At 36.1% G+C, this 27,555-nt stretch overlaps 2 protein-coding genes and 1 long non-coding RNA gene across 4 annotated transcripts; 1 reads left to right on the top strand and 2 right to left on the bottom strand.

Annotated features, from left to right (window-relative positions):
• The first annotated feature begins 339 nt into the window (after positions 1-339).
• On the top strand, positions 340-981 carry LOC127079593 (uncharacterized). The gene has a single exon (XM_051019976.1). The coding sequence runs from the start codon at positions 340-342 to the stop codon at positions 979-981; it is 642 nt and encodes a 213-aa protein (XP_050875933.1).
• A 6,185-nt stretch (positions 982-7,166) lies between these two features.
• Positions 7,167-8,656, bottom strand: LOC127082068 (uncharacterized). Its single transcript, XR_007788148.1, has 2 exons — positions 7,770-8,656; positions 7,167-7,684 (listed from the first exon to the last, which is right to left on the bottom strand). It is a non-coding gene; the product is annotated as an uncharacterized LOC127082068 (long non-coding RNA).
• Positions 8,657-12,350: 3,694 nt separating this feature from the next.
• On the bottom strand, positions 12,351-15,092 carry LOC127082066 (uncharacterized). 2 transcript variants are annotated; one of them, XM_051022289.1, is made up of 5 exons: positions 14,963-15,092; positions 14,704-14,845; positions 13,216-13,707; positions 12,882-13,022; positions 12,351-12,805 (listed from the first exon to the last, which is right to left on the bottom strand). In XM_051022289.1, the coding sequence occupies exons 2-5, from the start codon at positions 14,812-14,814 to the stop codon at positions 12,716-12,718; spliced, it is 834 nt and encodes a 277-aa protein (XP_050878246.1). In that variant the 5' UTR covers positions 14,815-14,845; positions 14,963-15,092; the 3' UTR covers positions 12,351-12,715. The 2 variants fall into 2 exon arrangements, with proteins under 2 accessions (XP_050878246.1, XP_050878245.1); XM_051022288.1 differs by having other exon boundaries at positions 14,704-15,052.
• Positions 15,093-27,555: the final 12,463 nt, after the last annotated feature.

The following is a 27,555-nucleotide window of genomic DNA, read 5'->3' as shown; positions in this document are numbered from 1 at the left end:
AATCGATGACTCTGGGGTTCCTATCTATAACCCTAGACTACAACCAGTGAGATCCCCATTATGGAAAGCCATCAATGTTATCCTCCATCCGTATCTCGAACCTGTGATACTATGCCAGCTTATGTGTTCGACTTACGAGAACCATGCTTGTGTATCATCCACTCATTCATGCATTCCTGCATCATAAAAAAATATTAAAATATAATATTCATGCATCATTCTGCATACCATCAGACAAAAGCCAGAAAACTTACCATTTGGCCCTTCTGTCCAGAATCATCCACAGTCAAGCTGACTTCCCGATATTCCCACAACACTCGAGGAAGCCAAAGGTCGCTCATGGATCAATTGGAACAGAACCAATCTGTTATGAGGGAAGATATAACCACTGTGAAGGCTCAAATGGATCATCTTGTTGAAGCCCTACAAGCTTTGGATAGGGGACAAGAGGAAATGCATCAGGCTAATCTGAGAGCCGTCGCCGCCAACCCGGATGTTGTGACAATACCAGTAAATCCACTAGGAGGAGCTGGTACACCTATTGTAGCTCAACCACCTCCCGAGAGAGGTCCAATATATCAAAATGCTACTCAAACATTCAATATCCCTGTCAATAGGAGAGTTCAACCTGAGATTGACGATCATCAGGATGCTTTCTTCACCATAAAGGTTGACTCAGTTTATGACAATTTTGGTCCTTCTTCTGCTGACCTCGAAAGGAGATTCCATATGATGGAGGATAGATTCAAGGCGATGGAAGGTCCCGATACCTTTGGGTTAGATGCTGTCGACATGTGCTTAGTGCCAGGCGTGAAAATTCCTGCTAAGTACAAAGTCCTGAGCTTTGAAAAGTATCAAGGGGTCACCTATCCAAAGACTCACATTCGAGCTTTTTGTAGAAAGATGGTTGCTCATTCTGATAATGAAAAACTCTTAATGCACTTTTTCCAGTACAGCCTTATCGGAGCTTCTCTGGAATGATATATGCAGCTCGAGTGCACGCATATACGAACCTGAAGGGAACTTGCTGAAGCCTTCTTGAAGCATTATTAGTATAATATAGACATGGCTCCCAATTGGAGTAATCTCCAAAACCTTGCTTAGAAGCCAGATGAATCGTTTAAAGAATACGTCCAATGATGGAGATATCTAGCTGCCAGGGTTCAACCCCCTCTTCTTGAAAGAGAACTAATAGACATGTTCATGGACACCCTTCAAGGGCCGTATCTTGATAGAATGATTGGAAGTACCACCTCGGGATTCTCAGATTTGGTTATTGCTGGTGAGCGAATTGAGAACGACTTGAAGATCAGCAAGATATAAGATGCAACAGTTGTGGCTAATGGAGCAAAGAAGCCTCATTCTGGATTCCCAAAGAAGAAGGAAGGGGAGACCAATCCTACCACAATCGCTGAAGGGGGAGATGGATTTTACCAAATGCCATACTATCCGGTGGCAGCAGTAACACCTAACCCGTATCAGCAGCCAACGTGTGTTATTCCTACTGGTCCTTCAGCAATGCAATATCAACAACCCTATGCTTCTCATCAACCTTTTGCTCTGTAATAGTAGAACTACTATCAGTAGGGTAGACAAGGACCAAGGAGGCCTCCCAGAAGGTTTGATCTAGTTCTCATGCCGTATGGTCTTCTGCTAGCTCATTTGCTCAAGGATTCGTTGGTTCAGCTAAGAGAAGTTAAGGCTCCTCCAGTACCTCTTCCTCCCAGGTATGACATGAACGTCGGCTGTGAGTACCACTCTGGGACGCCAGGGCACTCGATCAAGAATTGCAATGTCTTCAAGCACAAAGTACAAGACTTGATTGACTCAAAATCTATATCGATCGCTCCAGTTGTTCCAAACAACCCTATGCAGGCAAGCACATCTGCAATGCCATAGTCAGAGCAGAGGTAGATCTGAAGGATTTGTATCTGTGGGACTGTCTCGTCAAATTCTGCCAGAACCAAGACCCCGAGCTATGGGAGAATAAAATTGACCACTCCAGCAATCATTGGTTCAATCATGTTCATGTATGATTTTCTTGATTGTCAGTTGTAATAAACTCGTTTGTTTTTGAATAATAATGACATTGAAATAAATATGCATGTTTTGAATAAATCCATTCGTGTCCACTCATACTTTATCTTGTCAATATCTAACTATTGGTTTTAAGAGGAGTATGATGAAACTAAAAACACGAAACAAATCCATTGCTCGTACGCTTTTGAGTAAAACCTTGCTGATGATGTAAGGCATTGTTTCAAATCCCAAACACCGGAGATATACGGAAGATAATCCCTAGTTAACCCCTTCGAGCCAAGGAGTATGAGTTTCTTTCTAAATATAAAACCCTCAATCTTAAACCGGGCCAAGGTAGTCTTCAGTCAGTTTGACCAATCATTCAAACTTCAAAAAAGGAGTGTCCTATCTGAGGATCAACCATATCTTATCCCTCGTAAGAGGTCGGAAACCACAAATCCCAAATGGTTGTCCCTCATCGACAGAGGCACGAGGCAGTCACAACTTTAAAATCAAACGGATAGATGTCACACGATTTGTTTCAACAAAAGAGAATAAAGAAATAAAGAAAACAAAAATAAAAAAGAGAAAGCCCGCTAAGTCGAAAACTTGAAAACAAGTGACTTAGGCAAAAATTAGGGCACCCATGTGGATTGTAAATCTGAACCAAACCAATCCAACAAAAATAGGGAGATGAAAAAACAAATATGCGAAAAAGGAATCAAAAGAAAATCCTCATCAAGAACAAAATCGTGTGGCTACAGACCAAACAAAAGAAGGATGATTGCCACACCAAAAACCTCGTGGGTTCATTAACCATCACTCCCAAATCCCTTTTGGAAGGAGAGCACTTGTATCAAACTAGCTGAATGTAGGACTGGAGAACGTCACGAAGAGCGGGTGGGTTAGGATAGGTTCGAGCCTTATATCTTTTCTTTCTAAAACCGTGAACCAGGCCACATTACAACCCTCAAAAGACCTAATTGAAGCAGGGTTAATTTCGAAAGCATACTATAGTCAGGACAATCGTGTTAAAACTGACTCCTCATCAATTTGATCATATGTATTGATATTGATATGACATTCCTTATCAGTGATGCATTCATTATATTTCATAATTCCAATGAGCATGCTTGGATTTCAAAACTGCATAAGAATGACATTAGCATTACCATTTCCAAAATGAACTTGTCTTACTCATGAGTAAGCACTGACATTAAGGGATCTGCCACAATGAACATGAATTGAGGAACTTGATGATTCAAAAGTGAAGAATGCCCGAGACCTCCGTTGAGTAGGGGACAAATCAATTTTCTTGATCATATCAGTCAGAATGTTTGAAGATCATGTTGAGTAGAAAGCCAAACCGCTTCGAGATCCTGTCGATCAGAAGAAGTCACGTCGAGAAATCTCTACAAGATTTAGTCAATCTGAAGTAGTCAAGTCGAGATTCAATCAATCTCTCTAAAGACTAATAAGTCAGGCGCATTCCCTCAAAGATCAGCCAACCAGAGGCAAAGTTACTTCATGGCTCGTACTGGGGTAGGCCACCCCAAGAGCACGAGAAGTCAATCTCTCCAAAATGGTTAATCAGAGGAATATAATTCCAAGACACTGGGGCAGATCCGATTGCGATAATCCATGACGAAGTTGCTTCCTAGCTTGTGATTGGGGCAATCTGTGCAGATATCCAACAGACTGGGGCAAGACGGTCCAAAGAGAGGAAAGTTCTCTCCTTGCTTGTGAAAGCATTTCAGATCCAGCCTGGGGAATCTGAAGGTCTATGTCAGATCCATCCTCCAACAACATCATAAAGTCAGATGTCGGGAAGTCATGCGAGACGCAACCCACACTCCGTAAATCAAAAGCCTCGCAACCTAAGCAAATTTTCTGAACATTCACCATACCAAGATTGGGGGCATTCGTTAACCCTCATATCATTGCATCAACCGGTCATGCATAATTCATATCATCACATTCATGCAAATCATCCAGTGTATCACGAATCTCTCTAACAGGAAAGAAGCAAGCCTAAAACTCTCTTGGCACTATTCAACAACCCATTTTCATTGGCAAACCTCTCGCAAAGTCCAATTCTCGTTGGCAAAACCCCTTTTCTCTAACCCAGTTCCTGTGATTCCTACCCATATCTCTCAAATTTGAAAGATCAGTCAAGCCATCATCAGTGTCTACTACTTTTTTCAATACCCATCGGTATTGATCTCCCTTCGCTCGTCAGTGTCTATCACTTTTTTCAATACCCTTCAGTATTGATATCTCTTTTCTCCAAACCGCAGAGTTGTAGATGATCACCTTTCTTTCAATGTCAAATGTTATGATGTTATTACCTCTAACCTCAAAGTTGAGAGACCATTCTATACCCAACCTCAGAGTTGATGCCAATTCCTACTTCAACCTTAGAGTTGTTGCTACTTCCTTCTTTCCAGCCTCAGAGTTGTTGCCTATTTCTCTTATTCCCAACCTCAGAGTTGTTGTCTTTCTCTTTCACCCGACCTCAGAGTTGATGTCAATTCATGCTCCAACCTTAGAGTTGTTGTCCATTTCTCTTATTCATAACCTCAGAGTTGTTGTCTTTCTCTTATTCCCAACCTCAGAGTTGTTGTCTTTCTCTTATACCCGACCTCAGAGTTGATGTCAGTTCATACTCCAGCCTCAAAGTTGTTGTCCATTTCTCTTATTCCCAACCTCAGAGTTGTTGTCGTTCTCTTTCACCCGATCCCAGAGTTGATGTCAGCCCATACTCCAGCCTCAAAGTTGTTGTCTATTTCTCTTATTCCCGACCTCAGAGTTGTTGTCTATTCCTTTCATTTCCAACCTTAGTGTTGTCACCCCTTTCCAACCCCAATGTTGTCACCCCTTTTCCAACCTCAGTGTTGTCTCCCCTTTTCCAACCTCAGTATTGTCTCCCCTTTTGCAACCCCAGTGTTGTCACCCTTTTCCAACCTCAGAGTTGTTTCCCCTTTTCCAGCCTCAGAGTTGTTGTTTATTGTTTATCCTCCCACCTCAGAGTCGAGTATCTGCTTGTTTCTAACTTCGAAGTGGACATTTTCCATTTTTCGCTCCCAGCCTCAGAGTTGAGCAACTACATTTTCCCAACTTCGGAGTCAGTGTATCTCTTTCTAGCCTCGGAGCTTAGACTCTGCTTTATTTCCAACCATAGAGTTGACGATTACCATTCTTTTTTCTCGACCTCGGTGTTGAGTGTCTACCTTTTTCCAACCTCAGAGTTGACGTTTGTCCTTTTCGACCCCCAACCTTAGAGCTTAGTGTCTACCTTTTTTTAACCTTAGGGTTGACGATCTATCTTTTTCCAGCCTCAAAGCTGAACTTCAACTTTTTTTTCAACTTTGGAGTTGATGAACCTTTTTTCCCCTAGCCTCAGAGCGAAATGGCTACCTTTATCCCAAATTTCGAGTGATTGTGTCATTTTCTTATCCTCCAACCTCAGAGTTGATATCTGCAAACCCAACCTCAGAGTTGACGCCTACCTTTGTCCCCCGACCTTAGAGTCAATGTCTGTCACTATACCCAACCCAAGAGTTGACGCCTATCCTTTTCCCAGTCTCAGAACTGATGTTGATCACAATTTGTTTCCAACTGCAGAGTTGAGAATGTCCAGTTTTACCCCATTCGCAGTATTAAGGCCAAAATGTTTCAATCCCCAGCAATCAGTGTTGCTCTTGCTTCTGTCCCCTACCTCAGAGTTGACGACCAACTATTTACCTTCAAATTCCCTACTGTTGTCCCTAGTAAGGTCATCTGCCATCCTGAATCCCAGGATTTTCCTGGCGAACCATTTCATAATTCCACAAAAAAAAATCACCATATATCCCCAAGCGAAAAATTCTTTCTCGTTGCCTTCAAAAACTTATTAGTAGAGATAAAATGAAAAATAATCAATCATATTGCATTAGCATACTGCATACGTCATGCATATATAACCGCTTATATACCCATCTACCACATAACATTTCAATTCCCAACAGCTGCCCTACGCGAAGACTAGCTTGTTCATCCCACATATCCCAGTGAAAGATCTCCTTGCAACATATCTCCACCTTACATTCCTTTTGGTCCTCATGGGATTTTTTTTTGATATTTTAGTATTTAATCCTCTCCTACCTTGATTGTCTGGACGCCGTTGCTATCCATACATTCAGGTTCAAGAAGATTAAATAGGGGCAACTGTCATACCCCAAAATTCGACATACCCTTCACATGATCATATAGGTCACTAATCCCAAGCATTTGCATATCATCTTAAGCATTCGTCTCATTTGCATAAGCATGGCTCAACACAAGGAGACAGGTGACTTGGATTCATGACCTTGTGCTGGCACCTGATGGATACTAGGATTCATCGGTAATTTGAGGTGGATTAATCCTTCAAATCCTAATTACTTGGTGGATAATAGGGGTGAACGATGTTGATAATTAGGTGGCCATGTGGTCGTATACCTCATTTTATTCTTGGATTCATATCCATTCCTGATCAGCCATTTGATCCCTGGTTACATGTTTTCTTGTTGCATTGATACATTCATCCATTCATTCAACCATGGTTCAATCCGATTTACAAGTAATGTCAGTTGGATTCATTAGTTCATTGTATGTTCTCATTACAATCAGAATTATGTCATAATATCTTTTCGAGTTGATTTTAGCTTCAAATTAATTTTTACTTCAAATTAATCTTCGAAGTTTAAATTGAGTTTTTGAGGTTGAATTTGATTTTGAAATTTTAATTTTGATTTTAATGTAAAATTGATTTTTGAAGTTAGAATTGATTTGTGAGTTTTTGATTTAATTTTAGAAGTTATTGCGTCATTTTAAATCAGGATTTTTGTTTCGATTTTAATATTAGAATCTTAATCATTTTTAGAATTTCCTTCTTGGGCCATTATTGTTTAATTTGGGGTTGGCCCATTCATTTTTCTTCCTTTTAAAAATTTTCAGCATGAGTATTATCCAAAGCCCATGGTTAAGCCCAATTCCAATCCATTTCTAAGTATCCAAATCCATAATCCATGTACTCATTGAAATTAAGCCCATTTTAATTCAAAATCCAATTTCAAAGAACCAATTAACCAATTTCTAATAACCATTCTTCATTTAGTTTGTCCATAAAAAAAACCAATATCCATTTATCCATTTAATTAATTTACTAATCCAGTTTTGTCATGTTTCCACTTTTAATTGGTATCCTGCAGTAAGCTACACCAACAACCATGACCAACGACATGAAAAAAACGCAAGTACACAAAGCAAAACGCGAACCAACGGTATAACCTGCATAAACGACAACGCACACCACCAGCCCTAAACGCACGTAAACGACACTCATACGCGACCTGTAATGCGCATCTAAATCCTCCAAAATTCTATTTAAACACAGTTGATGGAGTGAAGTTGGGTTCTCTCTCTCGAATCTTTCTTCCAGAACTCCCTCTTCCTCCTCTTTCTTCTTCAACCTTCCACAACCAACTTTCGATCCACATAGAGCCTCCAGTTCTCTTCCACTTCGAATCCATAGTAACTCTGCCAATCTTCAACTTCCGCAAGTCACACTTCAATCTCCATTTCTTCCATTAAAATTTCTGCAATTCCACATCAAACCGCAACCACTCCGCATGCGAATCGAATTCTACCACATCACAACAAGTAACAACTGAAAATCATAATTGAGCAAAGGAGCAGGACATGAAGATGCGGATAGTGCTTGGAGATACCTGCGTTTCAGATCCGACGTCCTCGTTGAAGCTTCTTGCGCCATCGCTGGTAGGAACCTTTTCACTTCGCGTTGGTTATTACATTTGCTGTGGTGGATTGATGTCGAATCCCTTGCCGTTTTAGAGTCGACGCTTGGTCCGTTCTGTCGAGGAACCTTCGTGTTAGCACCTCGATTGGCTTAGGTGTATTCGTTTTGCATTTTAGTCAGGAGAATAAAATAGAGATGGCGCGTGATGGCTCATCGCCGGCGGTGGCGGAGGCCGATGCGATTAGGATCTCCTCCGTTTGGTTTCATTTTTTTTCGTAAGCCGCTGAAGTGAATTGACAGAGAGGTGGTCCCTTGGACTTGTTTTGTTGGACCGGGCCCAACCTTCTTTTTGTTGTTTGTTTTCCGCCACCCCTTAGTTAGCATGCATATCCCCCATACGATTGGGCTTTCGCTGTTAGGCCCATTCTACAGTATTTTTTATTAGTCCATTTCCTTGTCTCTTTTGGTGGTTACTATTAGGTTAGTAGTAGTTAGGATACACTAGTAGCTTAATTAGGGCATTTAATTTGATTAATTTTAGGCTAATTAGATTAGTTTTAGAATTTGTTTTATTGTTAGATTTTATTTTGATAATTGTTTTATTGTTAGATTTTATTTTGATAAGTGTTTTAGTGTTAGAATTTTATTGTGATATTGTTTACTCTTAGAATTTCATGTGATTATAATAATTTGGTGATTGTTTTGATTTGTGAATTTGGTTTAGATTTTTACATTTGATATTAACTCTCTTATATTTTCTCTTTTGATCTTGATTAACATCCTAACATTCTACATCTAACTTCTAATTCTTTAATTTTCGCATCTAACTTTTAATTCATGCACCTAACTTCTAACTCTTTACTATTTCCCATCTAACTTTTAATTTCCGCTCCTAACATTTAATTTTTGTCATTTACCTTATTTGATTTTATTTTGCTTTTTTATCATATTGTATCATCATTCTTCATCTCATCTTAAAATGAACCTAAAAATGGTAAAGACTTAAAAAATACAAAAAGAAGATAATTCTCATGCATGGAAAGAACTTTGGACAAAGGACCTAGAGACTTCTCATTAGGACCCTTGCAAAAGACCTTGGACAAATATTCAACCCGAACATGGAAAGGAGCATTCAAGACTCAAGAACTTGTAATCTTTTATGTGCTTTCTAGTTTAGGACACTATGCACACACGCACAACTTTCTCTTGGGCTACCTGACAATGAGACCTTTTATTTCCTGCACTCCCTTGTACTTTACATGTACCCCCCTTTATCATGTATGCTTTTACCTGCTTTCTTTATTATTGCTTGTTAGCATCTCCTTAGGCATTAGGAATGCTCACTATTTCGCAATCAATAAGTCAACCCTTGATCCAACGTCAAGCGGTGCAATTCGAAATCAATAACACCTTCGTCAAAAACATAAAAACAATCCAACGCATTCAAACCTTTTGTTTGAGCCTTAGGGCGACAATCTAAAACTCTTCTTCAAGGTAATAAAATCAATAAAACAAATAACATTTTCTACCCACGAACTACGGGGCTCTGATTTCTCACTTCAACAAGTGGGCATACGTAGGCACGAGGACCCAATCCTTGGCGAGCGCACTAATTTAAAATCTACCTCCACTCCACAAGCCTTTGGCAAGCAAGCATTTTATAAACAACATCCGCGTAAGCGCAAAGATGGTTCCCATGGAGTACCATGGATGTGAGGGGTGCTAATACCTTTCCCTTGCATAACCGATTTCCGAACCTGTTCGTGGTTGCGATGACCATTCTTTGGGGTTTTCTCGATATTTCCCTTTCCTTTGGAATAAATAAAAACCGATGGCGACTCTGTATTTTTCGCTTAGCGACAATAGTGAGACCATCATAAAGAAAAAGATGACATTAAAGTATAATAGAAAATTATATATATAGTATTTGTCCAGGGAGACCTCATTCTAAGAAGGACATATGTCAAATGCAAGAATGCTTCAAGTGGAAAGCTTGTACCAAGTTGGGATATAGTCATCACCTGTTCGGGAAAGGAGGCCTACATCCTAGTACCCTTATATGGATAAGCAATTCAACGAATGTAACAAAGCTCAAGATGATTTACAACTAATTAACAATTCCATAAACATGGAACGCAACAATACACCATGACATAATATTCAAGTTACAAATAAAGTTTGATATATAATTCATAACTAGTAAAGAAAATAACAAGAATTATGAAGAATCGACAGGTGTGATTCCAATTTCCCATTAACAATATACTTTTCAAGGTTGGCCTCTTCAATATTCAGAAGAACCTCGGGATTGTGAAAGACAACCTTCTTGACCACCTTCTCAAAACACTCATTGGTACTGACTATCGTATCATCAATAAGAGAAACTTTATCCTTATCAAATGTTCCTTATAAAGTTACCTTCTAATTTGTGCAAGTCCTTACCTCATTTTCAACTTCATCCAACTTATACTTCATATACTTTTGGTTGTACTTGAGCAAAGATGCTTCATTCTTCTCACTCTCCAATGTTGCTCGGGCTGTATTTAAACCCTTATTTGTCATCTTCAAGATATCCTTTGTCATCTTCAGCTCTACCCCTAAAGTGTCCTTTAATTGACACACTTACTCCAACTTTTTCTCCAAAGCTTCTGCTTGGGATCAAAGTTTCTCCTCCCCGGTTCAGAACTCTGGTCGTGGTGATCATAGAATTGGTTAAGGTAATCGATGTGGCCAAATAAGAAACACATTTAACAAAGGATTTTTGACGCCGTGAGGGTACCATATTGGCCAACAAAGTGGCAGACCATACAAGGGATTAATTTAAAGAGTTCCTTAGGAGGAACGACGAAAAGAATGGTCAAAATCAGCATGGACTTACCTTCCTCGTATCCTTCAAGTTTTGAGTTTTTTATTTTCTTAGAAACACGAGCAATATAAACGCTTATGGAAGTAACCCGTGGATAAGATATTTTCATATCAGCTGCTACAATTGAAAGACTTCATGCGCCTTCAACCATGGTGGTATCATGGGTAGTTTTTACAAGGGAAACCTTGGCAAGAGCTCAGACTCAAGACTTCTTGTAGGCTTTAATCTTCTCGTCAAGTTCCATGTTATCTATATAAAGAAAAAACAAAAGTTATAAATCCATAAGTAAGGTTAAAACACAAGGGAAAGATGGTCGTCAAACACACCAAACCTTGCCATAATTCCAAATAATCGCTTTAACCAGGGATTCTGTGTCCCCATACCTGACATTTCATGTTTTGTGATTTAGATTTGCAGCCATAGAAAAATCTGATTGAAGCCTTCAACAAGACTTTGGATTGCAAAGATACCTTTCTCCTCCACTTTAGATAGGTCCGAAATTTTTAAAAGAAGGTTCGCTTTTGCATGACCAAAGATGTTTTGACTCTATCATCGGGGTAACTTGGATTCACTATCAACGGTGCCAACCCCTTCCTCGATGTTACATAAATTTGGACGGGCCTTCGGAGTAAGAGGCTTAACAACTATGTATCAAAATTTGAAGTGGATTAAGGTGTAGGGGGTGCAGAACTTTTCCGGGCAACAAAAAAAAATTAAAGACAAATCTCAGAGACATTTCTCGTCCCATGTATTAGCAAATTAATTGGAAAGCTTTAATGAAGGCCCAATAATTAGAGTACAGTTGTAAGGGCGCCACTAGATAACAAATGACTTTTTATTCGAAGATAGTAAAAGGAAGAAAGAAATACATTTTTCTTAAAACAACATCAAATATAGGAAATGAAGGGTGAAGAAACCCTTGATAAACTCTATCAGTAAAGGTTGTGACGACAATCTTCCAAGCATTAGAGGGCTCCCAATCCTTTAGTATTTTTGTGAATCTATTTAATCATAATACATTGAAGGAGTACCCAGTTAAACATCATTTATTAAAGAACATGAATGATGTTTCTCTTCATCGATTATAAGTTCATAAGGGTACTTAATGAAATGAATAATTGTACCTAATCACACGGAAAGAAGAGTGAGATCGAGGAAGGAAATTTTGTTTACTCACCATTCCTCTTCGCATGAAAGGAATGATGACATAAGCACTACTATACCAACAATAAAACACCAACAACTATCCTAAAACCCTTATCAAACTATCACACTAAACTAAACAATACCACACCTAATAAGACATCGGGAACACCTTAAATTCCACCCTAAGAATACACATAATCAAAATATGTGGTTAAATAAAGACTATTATATAACAAAACGAGTAATACTTTGACACATGTCCTACAAGAAAGATTATAGATCCCTAGAAACACTAAAATCAATTTATAAATAAATGACAAACGTCTAAATCAAAGTACATATTCTCTAAAACATAAAAATATTCCTTTTTGTCTCATCCAAGACATCCTTTTTGTTTCATCCAAGACACTAACTTAGGCGTGAGAGTGTTTGAAGGTACCACTCCAACAATGTCCAAAACATCAATAAACAACAATCTATTAGAGCTCACTATCTCACCAAAAGAATCAAGTCTCGTACTAAATTTCATTAGGTCCTTACTAGATGACTAACCATCAACCAATATTATGCATAATCACATAAATACACCTTTCCCCCACCATTTCATACAATTCAACTTTGTTTCTCAAAAGTGCACCTAGCATTTTTCAAGATATTGTGATTTCACACACATTGATTCATTTTGATCATATATATACATGGGATGGGATGAGAGCACCTTTTTGCCCCATCTCTTATTCAACAAACCTATTTACATATCTAGACCTAGAAGATATGAACTACCTAAGAAATTTGACATCTACTTTATTTGTTCAACTTATACAACTCCTCCACCATGTCTATACACACATACTTCCATTTCCAATCACATTATGCTCAGCTCTTCATTCAATATCTTGATCACATCATTCCCTCTTTGCCTCACATTCTTCATTCTTTGCAAATCTTCCACGAATTCTTGGTTGACTGTCAGCTAGAGCCTTCCTACAAGCATACTGAAAACCAACACAAACAATCATTTCAGTTCTAAATCTGTTTATAGTCTCAAAAGAAATCTGTAAACTTCGTCACCTTGATTTTCCTCCCAAAATTCCTCTTTGTCTTCTTGTTCCTGTATCGGGAGAGCTTTTGTAAGCGCTCCTCGTTGTTGCATAAAAAGGGCCTCTCTCGGGAAGATTGGACCGTGTTTACATTATTACCGTTGCCAAGAGTCTGTCACAAAAACAGAAAATCACTTCATTTTCGCAGATTTATTCACCAAAGGAGAGGAAATGCATAGCAAAAGCATGACCATCAAACCTTCTCAAACTATTATCTATATAGCTTCAATAGAAGCTGCTTAACTTCATGGTGATTTGAGTAAATTTATGATAAGCACAAGAGTACAACAGTTAAATTGTTATACCTTTATATCTCCTTCACTAAATGATCTCCGTATGCCATAAACCGCATCAAAATCTATTCCCGAGACACCAAACACAGCAGGGTTCATTGCAGATCCATGCATCCAATCCATCGAACTTAAACTCCTCGAGCTGACGCTCTTCGGTAATAATGGCATATCAGGAAGTGGCTTGTTTTCTTGAACTGCATTCTCATCGATGTTCAGAAGTGGAATTCTAATTTCCAGAATCTCGGAGAGTGGTGACTCCATCACTGTCTTTTCAAGTAGATCCTTCTTGCATTCGTAGAATACATCGCTGAGAAGCTGTTCGTTTTGAAGAATAGAAATATCCGTGGATTTTATATCTTCGTCACAAGATATCATTGAGATGGCTGCTGTCATGGGATCCAGATCAATGTCCGACTCTTCAATAATCGCTTCAGGTGCTTTGAACAAATCTCCTTCAGCTGCAAAATCATACTCGGACATCGCAGAAAACTGAACAATGTCACTCTGCATTAAAGACATATCCATAAACAAAAAAAAGTGATTAAAAGATATAATCATGAGAACTCATTTATATATAAAGGCTATACATAAATAACAGGCAAACCGACAAGCCGCTCTCTTTTTTGGATGACAAAACCAATTCTCTTAAAAACTATATATTCGTTATTCAAGGAGACACAACATTCTATGCACGAGCCTTTGCACTCTCCGTAAAAGATTCACTGTTTCTGATACTAAAAAACCAAAAATGTCAAAGACAAATAGCATGAAATCAACCTAATGAGCATCTTGTTGAAGAAAGAATATAAGCATATCAACATACTTAAGCTGAAAAGGCTTAAAATTCTATCCAAGTCAATGATTTAAGTTTGTGCTACAAGAAGCATCATTCTAAATTCCTACACTCAAGGTGGATACTCTTCCTTGACAAAAATAAGAAGGTGGACTAGTCAAGGCACTAATTTCCTAGCCTCAAAAACATCTTTTCAATTTCCCAATAATCACTTTTATCATTAATTAATCTAACAGGAGCATAAATAGAAACAACCTTTCTACAAATGTCTATATTTAGTGCCGACAATACCATATAGAAATGATTAAGCTAAGCATTAACAAACCCTTTTTTATTTTCTGTCCTTATTTTAAACAGTTAAGAGAATCAAAAGCCTTTTCCTCTTTTAATCTCCTTTAGTGCAGCACAAAAAAAAGACAAATCCCACTAAGAACTCACACTTCACACTAGTAGAAACTCATAAACAATTGAAAGGAATATTTCCCTTTTATGCTCATTTTCCTTTCCAATTCTCATGCTTTTTCAGATCTAACATAATACATGAACACAAATCCATCTGTTTCTCTATTATCAATCAATAATCAATAAATCAAACAAGGAACTAAAAACTAGAAAACAGCAAGACCCAACTCTAAAGTTTCAAAATTTATTGAATACAAAGAAAAACCCATCAAAAAAAATACAAAGATATAGAAATGAGAAGGTACCATTGAAGCATTGAGCTTCTGGGTTTTGCAGTATTCTTCAAGTTGATGAAGCTCTTGAGAGAAATTGTGTAGATATGGCCATGGGAAAAGAAGACCATTGTCTCTATACATTTTTGCAACACAAAAACACTGTTTGAAGACTCTAGTAAGAGAAGAGCAAGAAAAACACAGAGTTAGTACTAGAAAGTGATGATGATTTAGGCTAAGCAAGGTAGAGTGATGTAACAGATGTAAGATGAGGACAAAGTAGGAAACTGACGAGACAATGTTGTTGTCAAGAACTTTATAATGAAAATATCGAAAGGTATTTTTTTTGAAACAGCAAAAAGAATTTGGTTAAACAAAGGCATAAGATATGGCACCACCAGTACAAAAATAATTGCAAAATTGTGGAGATTAATGAATTGAATATTGGCGATATGATGAGTGGAATGATGGTGGCAGTCAGTACTATGGGTCACGGAAGGGTGGGACCACCAGGAGTCCAGAACTATGTGAAGTCATAAATCTCAATTTTCATTCATGTACTCAATTAATCTCAAAATTATTGGATATAAATCAAAATGCTTAGCCCTTAAGCCATAGTTTAAGTGACAAATACTCTAAGTTTAAACTTGTTGTTTTGAGTTTTGGTAATTATTATCACTTTGACTATGAAATTAGAAAAATTAAAAGGTTTATACATTAAGTTTCATTATTCAATATAAGTAGGTATATTTAATCAAAACTTACATAATTTAAAATAAGTTTTTGATATTCAATTAAAATTAATTTAGGCTTTTTAAGCAATATTTTTACAACTTATAAAATATTTAGGCTAATATCATTTTTCCTTTAACTTTATCTTTAAGTTCACTTTGATCCCTTAATTTTAAAAATTGATATTTTAACTGTTCAAACAATGCCACATAAATCATTTACATAAGTCATTTCCATTTATTTATGTCGGCGTGGCAATTGAGTTGACTCTTAACAATCATCTTCTTTGTTTTTACCATGAGTTTCATCCCTTTCTTGTTCGTTTTTTCCTCAAATCAAATTAGGATTTATGAATTAGTTGATTCTCAATTGAAATTGCTCATTGAAATCATATATTCCATTAACAATGAATTTTGGGCGTCATTTAAACCAATCAAACAGAAGAGCTATGGAAATTTTGATTCCAATGTATACACAAGTTCAAATCTGCGATGGAAACCCATTTGTCATTGTGGAGACATGACCGTTCTTCGTAGGGCATCAACAGTTACAAATTTTGGAAAACAATTTTGGGGTTGTCGATATTTTAAGGTAAGAAAGATTTTGAAATTTATGTTCTTCGCAGTGTCAACTGATATAAACCATTTGCTTAATTTACATAGGGTTCTACACAAACTGGGTGTGGATTTTTTGATTGGTTCTATGACGATATGGTAGATGAGAATGACTAATTTACGATGAAGCAAAAATGTAGGTTGGAGAAGCTAGCAAAAGAAGTTGATGCAACAGAAATGGAGGTCAAAAATCTTAGGGTTACAAATGAGGAACAAAAGCAAGAGTTGAGGGAGCTTTAAATTCAAATGAAGAAGATAGTGAATTGGGATTTTTTTTGGAAGATTATGTTTTGTATTGTTTTCTATGTGTTGGTATTTAGGATGTTGTAAGAACATGCAATTGTTTTCAGATAATCATTTTGTGTTAGGTTACATATGTTTGTATGAGCTTGTAACATTTGAACCAATTAATGTTTATATCATTGGTTATCAGTTTGAATGATATAAGTGTATCAATTACTTTTTATAAATTGAATGGTTTATATCAGTTTGAATGGTTTACAAATTCAGTTGAATAACAAATTATACCAGCTGATACTAATTATTTGGTTTATTGCACATTATATCAGTTGACACTAATTGTTTGGTTTAGAACGTATTTTATCAGTTGACACTAATTGTTTAGTTTACATCGGTTGACACATAAAACCAAAATAATTTGTGGTTTAAACCAAAACACATTATATCAAAACGGAGAAAAAATGCACAATTGTTTTATACCAAAACACATTACTAATATGTGGTGTATACCACTAATATTCTGCATTATAATATAGGTTCAAAACACTAACATATTCAGTATAAGAACATAGGTTTAAAATCCATTACATATCCAAAACACGCTGCATAAAGACACAAGTTCAAACTTAAACAAAATTATAACTTAAACCAAGTTCAACAGACAACAAATAGACAATCCTAACTTCTAAATTTTCTTCTTTGGTGTGGTTCTCTTTGTTGGTGTAGTCCTTTCTGTTATTGGCCCAACTGCACTCTTGGCTGCACCCAATCTAGTTGTAGGTCTTAGTGGTACAAATGGTGTTGATGCCCTTCTACAAGTAGCTTGTTTTCCCTTTCATGAGTTGATTGCTGAGACGTTTGAGTAGCTATTTGAGATTCCCTCTTAACACTTATCTTCTTTTCCCTTCCATGAGTTGATTGTTTATAAGCTTATTGAGTAGATGGTTATTGAGTAGTTGGTTGTTGAGTACCTGGTTTTTAAGATGTTGGTTCTTGAGATGCTTGTTAAGATGCTTGTTGTTGATATGGTTGACTAGTTGGTGTCACCTTACAAGTAAGTTTGTTGTGACCTGACTTCTTGCACCTACTGCACTTGATAATCAAACTCGTCCTTCTTATGTTGCGATCAGAGCCATCAATCTCTCCCGATCTAGATTCATAATCTTCTTTGGTCTTCTAGACATTTTCCAATACTTAGTGGTTACACACCAGGACACTCTGTCCTAACCCATAGATTTGATCCATTTACATGATAAATCACATGTTTGTAGACTGACATGTATCTCGATTTCTTGTAATACTCGAGGATATAGTCATCAACCTTATGGTTTCTACTCTTCATAGTTGAAAGTGCATGAACACGAGGAAGGCATGTGAGTTCCCATCTTCTGCAGGAGCATATATGTTTATTCAAATTTAATACAAACTTATTTGTTGGATTTTCAAGGTGCATCACTTCAAAGATATGTTGAGCTGACATCCTACAACAAAAAACTTTAGGTCAACACATGATACTCACATAAAACTGTTACAAAAAAATTGTTCACATCCCTTGGGTTTTGATGATAACAAAGTACTTAAAGACATCCCTTGGGTTTTGATGATAACATCCCTTGTGCAGGATCATAAAGGTTAAAATTCATCTCAAAATTGACCTTGATGAAATCATATGTAGAGAAGATGAATGTCTCAGATTCGGATGGATCATAATCTGATGACTCTGAAAGTGGTATTTCAGCTTCTGAAGGTTCAGACTCTAAACATGGTATCCATGCCTCTGGTGACAACTCAAACTCTAGAGACCTCAGCTTCACGAGCTCAACTTCTGATTCGTACTCTGTCTCCATAGTAGATTTATCTTGTCAACACCAGACTTATGAAAAAAAGTCAATTAGAGTCTCTTAGTGCAAGGCTCAAGGAAAATTAATGTGACTTCTCTAGTCCGCCCCAACGTCTGGTTTATACCTAGTATCATAAAGAAGCAGTGGACTATGCAATTACACATTGGTTGAATATCTTAGTATGATTCATCTTCCAACGTCTCTCTCTTGAAACTGATGTTATTCAAAGATCACATGTGTAAGCAACTTTTCAACGACTCTTTTCTTGCCTCTATAAAAGGGAGCCGGTGATTTGAAGGAAGGTTAACAACTATTAAACAATCTAACAAAATTCATTGAGTACAAACTTTGAGCTAAAGCTTTTATCTGTTTATTTGCACAAGCTCTTAAGATTTCTTATCTTTGTATATATTAGAAATCTTAAGTGTTAAGAATCATTGTGGTTGTTGTAACACTTCTATACTTTTTATTGTTCATCAAAGTATAGTTGTAATCTTTTCTACTAAACTGTTTATTTAAATTAGAGGAAGTTTCTTGCTAGTTTGCTTGAGCAGTGGAAGTCTCTTACTAGTTTACTTGAGCAGTGGAAGCCTCTTGCCTGTGTGACTGAGCATAAGTCTCTTGCTGGATTGCTTGGGTAGAAGTCTCTTTCTAGTGTAATTGAGCAGTTGAAGTCTCTTGCTAGTTTGCTTGAGCAAAGTTGTAATCAGTCAGATTATAGTGAAAATCGCTTGTTGGACAAGGGGACTGAATTACTCTTAGCTTAGGAGAGGAACCAGGATAAACTATGTGTGTTGATTTACTATTTGCTTTTGAACTCTACTTATTCCACTGCTATTAACATTATGAGATCAGACTCTAAACTTGTTCAGAATCTGGAGCCGGTTATCAAAAGTAAAAAGAATTAGAATACATAATTCAACCCCCGCTTCTTGTGTATTTTTCTCACCTTCAAAATCTTGTATGACAAACACAAAGTTTTTTCTTGTATACTCACCTGACAAGCCATAAATTGGTGTATGAGTTGGTTTTTCAGTTTTCCTTCTAATATTGGGTAACACATCAGCATCTGGCAAGCTTTGAAATCTCATCATATTGGTAGCCCATCTTTCCATCATGTAGGTCCTGATTTCTTCTATCATGGTTATCAGTGGCTTGGCCTTTGACTCAAGAATAACATTATTAAAAGCTTCTGACATGTTATTGAGAATAACATCACACTTGTTATGTGTCTTAAAGTATGATCTACTCCAGAATCATGGTGGAGTGCTTAACATGTGTTTGAAGGCATCTTCATTGACAACTCTTATTCCTTTCATTTCTCTTTCCCATGCTTGTGAATAAGTTGATTTTTCAACCTTCCATATGAATTCCTTCAACATATTTCCAAGAAACTTCTTACTAAAGTTGTTATACAGGTTCCTGACACATGATTTATGTTCAACACTAGGTAGAAGTTCATCCATTATAGGTAATAGACCCAGCAATCAGAAATATAACAATAACCAGAAATGAAAACACATAGATATAACATAAAACATAATTATAACAACACGAACATAAAATATTACATACCTTTTGTTGATAAGAAATGAAGGTGTATGTGAGACACTCATTTCTACCTCCAAGGTCATCAATAAGAAGCTCCAAAAACCACGTCCAACTATCCTTATTTTCACTCTTCACTACTGCAAAAGTTATTGGCAACATTTGATCATTGGGATCTCTACCTATGGTTCCTAGGATTTTCCCTTCATAAAGACCTTTTAAAAAGCAACCATCAAGGCCTATGAAATGTCTACATGACTTGAAACTCTCCTTACATGCTGCATAATGTAACACCCAAGGTCGGAGAGGGCGAAGAGTGGTTACATGTAACATCCGAGGGCGATAAGAGTGGTTGTCGACGCATGAGGCATGACAATGAGACACTCCTAGCCCCTTCTAGGGGAAAAACCGAATTCACATCGGAATGAGAGGGATCCTAAGGCTATGTAGGTATGAGACTTCATGGTTGAATGAAGGCTTATAAGGATTAATTGGTACTACCTATACCAACAAGATGCATCTTCTTTTCGGTAGCCTGACCAATAAGAACTCCATAGTTAAGCGTACTTGACTTGGAGTAGTATTGGGATGGGTAACCCATAGTTAAGCGTGCTTGACTTGGAGTAGTATTGGGATGGGTGACCTTCTGGGAAGTTTCTCGGAAAGCATGTGAGTGAGGAAAAAGCATGTTGAAAATACATGTGTTGGTTTGTGGGGTCAGTCGGTAATCCTGAAAGCAGTCTGGGGTGTTACACATAACATATGTATAGCCTTCTTAAATGAGGTATTTGATCATCAATACCTTCTTAAACAGGTTGAACATTTAATTTTACTGCTAAAACCCTGGGTTTGTTCTTTATATCTCATGACAATAGTCATAAATTCTAGTATAATCCTCTAGTAAAGAACCATCAACCATGTCTCTGGCTGCAAATCTAGCTCTTATGGCCTTAGTCTTGTTGACCTCTACATTCCACTTCTTTTATATATTTTTCTTTATATCCTTAATCTTCATCCTAGGATTGTTTTTCAAGGAATTTTGAATCCTTTTATCTCAACCATTTAGTACTCATCATTTTCACATTATACTATCTACTACAACTATGAATGTCAACTACCTTCCTTAGTTGCCAAGAATCCTCCGTTGGAAACTTAGCACAATATGCTTCTCACTTACAACCATCTTTACATCTAACTTTTACCCTTATTTTGTCATTTTTAGTTAACTTCAGGTTTCTACCAGATTGGACTGTATTTGAGGTTATCGCTTCCTTAAAATCACCTTTGGTACTAAAATACATTCCTACATCCTATTTGTAATTGGACATGTCTTTTTGTAACTTGAACATGGGGTACTTCTTTTTTCTAACTCCATTAATATCATCACTCTCACATCCACTTTCTAGCTCTTCACTCTCATTATCACCCCTTTAAATTCCTCATTGTTTTCTTCCCACATTTCTTTCCATTTTTTGTTGTTTCCCTCTTGATCGTGTTAATGTTCATAGTCAATTAGATTAGCAAGTTCACCTTCCTCAAAATCATCATCCTCATCAGATTCATCATCAAAAGTTATCTCCAAAGCACTATCATAATTGAATCTCTCATCTTCAGTGTCATCAGAACTAACATCATCATGCACCTCACCATCCTATGCACCTTATCAGGGTTTGCCTCAACTTCCTTCAACTCAGCTTCATTTGCGTCACTTTCCTTCAACTCAGTTTCCTTCATCCCAACTTCATTCATTTTAGTTTCATTCATTTCATATTTCTTCAACTCCCAGCCCTTCATCTCCCCACTAATTACTTCTTCATACATTGCAGTAAGTACTTCTTCGCTCTCGTCTATAATGTCATCGTGATCTACTTCTATCTCATCAAGGGGACCATCATAATAGTCAGGCTGGGACAAAGTGTGTTAAATATAAATATCAACACTTAGATACACCATATAAAGATCAACAATCTCTAAGGCACCTTTGTTATCAACCAACACATTCATCTCAAATGTGGGATCCCTGTAATATATTTTCTTTATGTCACTATAACCTAATTCCTTGAAGTAACCTAACAACTCAAAATAACTCCACCTGTCAAACTCTACTTTCAAATCATCAGTTATTCCTCCTTCGTACACACTAAATTCATCATCAATGAATTCACCGCTGTGATGGATTATAAGATGTAAATATTCGTCAATTTCAAACTAAACCCTAAAAATGGAAACCATAAACATTAAAAAACTAAACCCTAAAATCAGAAACCATAAACACCTAAACCTAAACCCTAAAACTATAACATTTTATAATTGCAGAGAGATTTCGTGAAACAAACTTGTAATCAATAATGGTGTCTTTGATTTCACCTTCAAACATGCTTTCTATTTCGCCCACTCTTCTCCTTTCGCAAATATCAATTGAATCTCCCTCGTGAGTTGCTCTGCTAGGGTTCATACGCCTTTAGTATGTTATATGAACACAAGCCTTTTAGTTTCTTTTTTAACATAACCTCATATCCACCTCAATGACATGTATGTGCCACTTTTACCCTAAAACTAACTTTGACTAACGGGAAAAATGGAAAGGACTAACATGGCGTTGTTTGAACAATTAAAGGATTAAATTGATCTCTTTTAAAATTGAGGGACCAAAATGGACCTAGAGGTAAAGTTAAAGGACCATACAAGATATTTTGCCAAAAATTTATAACATTTAAAATTAAGGTAATACTAACATGTTCCCTAAGCGTATTTGTTAAGAAATCATTAGTGAAAAATTTGTGATGAAAAATAAATATATAAAATAAATTATAATTTTTTTAATCAAATCAATACATAATTTTTAAAACAAAGTTTTTACATTTAACACAAACTTTTCTTATAGGATAATGTTAACTTGTGTCTTAGAGATGGATAATGTTAACATGTGTCTTTAGGACACAAGTTAACATTATTCCTAAAAATATTCAAAATTTGTTACTTAAAATGATATTTGTTAGACTTTTAAATAAATTTTTAGTATAATTTCCCTAAAGAGTTCAAGATTCTTTTGTGCATTCACCTCTTTTTATTTATTTTATCTCATCTATCTATCTATCTATTTATTTTTTTATATCTCTTTACACTATTGTGAACTTCGTGTGATGCACAAGCAAACTTGTTTTGTATTCGTTGTTATTTGTTGGGTTGATCAAAATATTCTTACATTATTTGAGAATTGAGACTAAGGACAATTTATATACAATACAATACACCTCAATTCAACGAGTCATTTTTTCTATAAGACAAAGTTGTGAGATTTTTTACACCCAAAATAGACAATATCTCGTAGACACGGTGACGCGAACTTGAGGTCGATCAGAACAATTATAAAATGTATCATATCAACTAACATGAACGATTTTTAGTGTGATATCTTTGAACTACTAAAGAATACCACATACACAAGATTATTGTAATGTACTAGTTCAAAATTCATGTGATACATGGGTCAACAAATTTAATCATAATGACAATAATATTGATATGCAGAATTAATTTATTCACAATGTTCATCTGTTTAGTAATTTTGAAAAATATGTTTTAAAAGTCAAATAATTAATTATTTGACGAGATCGTAAAAAACTATAATTATATAGACAATAGTATTAATATACATGTCACACCCCCAATTTTGATCCTGAATCGCCGAATCGATACATACATCATACTATTTGCATCTTTGCATATCATAACATGCATTTCATCATGCATAGTGCCTATAATGTCGATCGAAATAAATTTTTGGATTTACAAACAAACCGGTTGAATCAATTTTCAAATGTGTGTCAAATCAACGGGTGAAAAACTTCCAAATCGAGCTTGCAGACATCAGTTTTATTAATCTACATTTCACGTCATTTAACCTGGTGTGCTCGTTTTATTTTTTGGCTATTTTTTCGGTCACATTTTGATTCGTCTGAGCGTTTTAATTTTTTTATTGCAAAATTTGACAAAAACCTGCATGTTTTCGAGAAGTGTATTTCGCACCGATCATTGTTGTGCATTCATTTTAATTTTTTGGACATTTTTACCCCCGATTTTATTCATTTTGGATCCGTTTATTTCTATTTTATAGTCAAAATAATTGGGACGATTATTTAGAATTAATCTTGTTTTTAGTTTAAATTTTGATTGTGTCATTTATTTTTTAATTAATTTTGAAATTCTTGCTTATTAATTTAATTTTGTTTTGAAAAAAAGAAAGATAATATATCCCTTCCTCAAATAAGAAGGTGACACGTGTCCATTCTCAACTTTGCTCTTTTAATTATTTTTTCTCTCTTGCTGAAAGATGACTATACATGGGACAACTAGCAAAAATCTTCCCCACTACATGAAGGACGTGTTTCCAGCTAACACGAGGGGAGGGGACCATTACCCTCCCATTTTGAACCAACCAATAAGCCATCACAAAAAAAAAACACAAAATCTGATTATCTAGTTTTCTTCTTTTCTTTTCTTTTTCGGAAAAATAGCAACTCCCTCTAATAGGACAGAGACATGCGCCCATCCCCACACATATATCCTTTATCTCTCTCACGTAGACTGCAAAACGGAAGGAAAAAGAAGTTTTGTTTCATTTTTTTGTGAAGAACTCGGAATCATGTTTTTTGCAGCATAAATAAAACCATCACCTTGCTTTCTTCTTCTCCCCTCCTGCAAAACTCCACTTTTTGCTCTTGATCCTCCTTGTTCTTCGAGATACCTCTTCAAATGATCACCCTTTAACATCTCACATCCTCATCTTAAAATCAACCTTCTATACAACCATATCAAGCACCATCAAACCCAAGCTGAACCACTCACACTACCCTAATGTCAGAAACACTCTTCACCCTCCTTCTCACTAACTAAAACAAACCTCCTTCTTCTTTCTTTTCCGCCACCGTGAAAATATACTTCGCCCACCCTTTCATCTTGCAGACCTCGTTGAACCACCCTTAAATACCCCTCAAAACCACCTTCGCATAACCACACAAACAACCACTAGAATCCTTTTGTTTCACTCTGTTTCGAGCAACAACATAAACTCCACGAATCTGACATCAGTTCTTCTCCGATACATCATGGGTAGATTTTCTTTTCAGATGGTTTTCTTTTATTTTACTTTGAGTTTGGTTTTTGGATTTGTGTCTGTGATGTTTCAAATGGGTAAAAATTGTTATTTATTTGTGTTTTTATGGAAGAGATATCATGAGGGAAGAAGATGATGAATATTATAAAGGAAACATATTGATCTGAGTTGTTGCTTTTTTTTTTCCATTATTTCATTTTTTCACCTTATGTATTATTTGTGTTCCATTATTGACAAGATGAAGTCATGGGTGGAGTGGTTGAGGCTTCAGTCTCCCAACTCCCATGACCTGGTTTCGAGACATGTGCGCCCCCATTCTTCATTTTCATGTTTTATATCTTACGTTACATTTATTTCGTGTTTTTTCATTATATATCAACACTGACCATTGTTTACAAATTAAGGTCATGGTTAAGTTAGCTAAGGCTCTGGCTTGCAATTCCCATGATTTGTGTTCAACGCTTGCTTGCCACACTTTTCTATTTTTGTGCATTTTTCTACTTTTTTCCATTTTGTGTTTTGTTTTTTAGCATTTATTTTAATTGATTAAATCGTCATTTCTTTATGGGTTTGTAGCATTTGACTATTGTTATTTACACTTCATTTATAATTTTATTTTTGTGTTTATTTTTCTATTTTTATTTCGATTACGGTCATTGTAATTACGCAATATTAATGATTAATAAAGTGTGATATGTGTGGGGTTTTGTAATGTTCTTCGACTTTTTTTCATTTCTAAACTTCAAATTTTAATCCACAAATTCGATATTTTCATGTCGTTATGCCGCCGATTTTTTATCGACATATTGATTGTATTTTGCTGCATTATTACCCTTTGCATACGACATCCTATTTGTTGTCGATACGCATAAACCGACTTTGAGCATATTACCTAGAGTTTTCCCTTGCACGTCATTGCATTATATGACATTGACTCACATCCTTGCATCACGATCTTAATTCCTGCATGTTTCATTTTGTTTCTACTTCTTTCGATTTAATTATTATGAACATGTGTGGTATATATGATGTTGTGTCGCTATCCCTAATTCACATGGCTTACTCTTTAGCCTTATTATAATGAGACAATTTTCTCATACACGTTTACTCATTTACTTGTGTTTGTTAATTGTGTTTTAATTTAATCGTCTCATTATCTCATATCCTTATTCGACAAAATCTACCCTCATTCCCATGACGTGTAATAATTTTATCGCTTTATTCTTTGTTTGCTTGTTTTGTTTAGTTAGTTTCTAAGACAAGAATAAAATCAACCCTTTTTAAAAAAAAAAGAACAAAAATAAAAACTCGATCCAACATAGAGTATTTTCTCAAAGACATCTCCACACCATTTCAAACCTTCCATTTCAATCCACTTCTCATCTTTCAAACCATTCCATCAAACTTTTTGCAATCGATCATCAAATACTTGATCCAACGTCAAGCCTTTTTCCCAACAAAAAAAAAATACTTAACCATTATTAAACACTTTTCAATAAAGATGAAAAAGGAATGGGATGGATAACACGAGCTCCTAAGACTAAGATTCGAGATGGATATCTCGCCCATCCTAGCTCTCGCCATCATTCAAAACTGTCAATGTGGTTTCTTCAAACCTTTTCACAATCAAACATGGTGGATACCACGAGCTCCTGAGGCTAAAATTCGAGATGGATATCTCGCCCATCCAAGTTCTCGCCATTACTCAAAATACATTCAAACTAATCAAATTCTTTTCTCGCCGTCGTGCAATTGATCCTTAAACTCTTTTCTCAAACGAAAGATATTTTGTCTCAAGACGACATAAAAACAATGTTTCGTCCACTTGAACGCGTGAGTAAGCTTGCAAAGTTGCCCATGAATATTGATTTGTAAATCCATTTGGTCGTGATGCAAATGTTCCTTTATCCACTTGTTTTGGGCGACCATCAATGTTTTCGTTGATTGACAAGTAGCTTTTGCTAAAATCGACCAAAAACAAACACTTTCTACCAAGAACTATGTAAGCCTTGAGTTCTCTATTACACCCGGAGATACATAGGAGCTGGATTTGTAAATATTGTCAGGCCCATTAATAAAAAAATGTAGGTTTTGTTCCTTTCTTCATACATTAATAAAAAATCCAAAAACATTTTCTCTTTTCTTTCGATCCTATTTTTATTTCCCTTATTAATAACTCGAGAAGCCTAAACATTTATAGACTAACACTAATGCGCATAACTAACCTAATGGTTCCCGTTGAGTACAACGGATGTGAGGGGTGCTAATACCTTCCCCTTGCGTAATCGACTCCCGAACCCTGATTTGGTTGCGACGACCAATATCATTGTTATTCTTTCTTGGGTTTTATCTATATTTCCCCTTTCCTTTTTAGGAATAAATAAAGTTCGGTGGCAACTCTGTTTAGTTCATCTTGCGAGCGTGCGTTTGCGCTTTCGCTAACATGTGTTTTTATTTTTCGAGGTGCGACAATACAAAAGTAGTTTATTTACAACAATCAATTATTTAGTAAATTTTAAAAAATATATACTTTAAAAGTAAAATTATGAAATATTTGATGATATTGAATAAACTATAATGCATATGAGAGAGATGATACAAGATCTTCTTATATTGATAAAATAAGTCCATTGCATTGATGAGTGATTGTTGATTTGTATTTATACAATCTAGCACTAAGGGAGGTTAGTTACATCTTCTAACTTCTCTAACCAATTAGCTAACCACCTAACTAACTTGTCTAACAAGCTTTCCAAAAGTAGTATAACTATTTTTGGTTATAATTACCTAATAC

The sequence above is a fragment of the Lathyrus oleraceus genome, chromosome 5, assembly GCF_024323335.1.
Source record: "Lathyrus oleraceus cultivar Zhongwan6 chromosome 5, CAAS_Psat_ZW6_1.0, whole genome shotgun sequence".
NCBI classification, from domain to species: Eukaryota; Viridiplantae; Streptophyta; class Magnoliopsida; order Fabales; family Fabaceae; genus Lathyrus; species Lathyrus oleraceus.
Note: the sequence above shows the minus strand (reverse complement) of the source record. Positions and strands in the feature narration are given on the sequence as shown.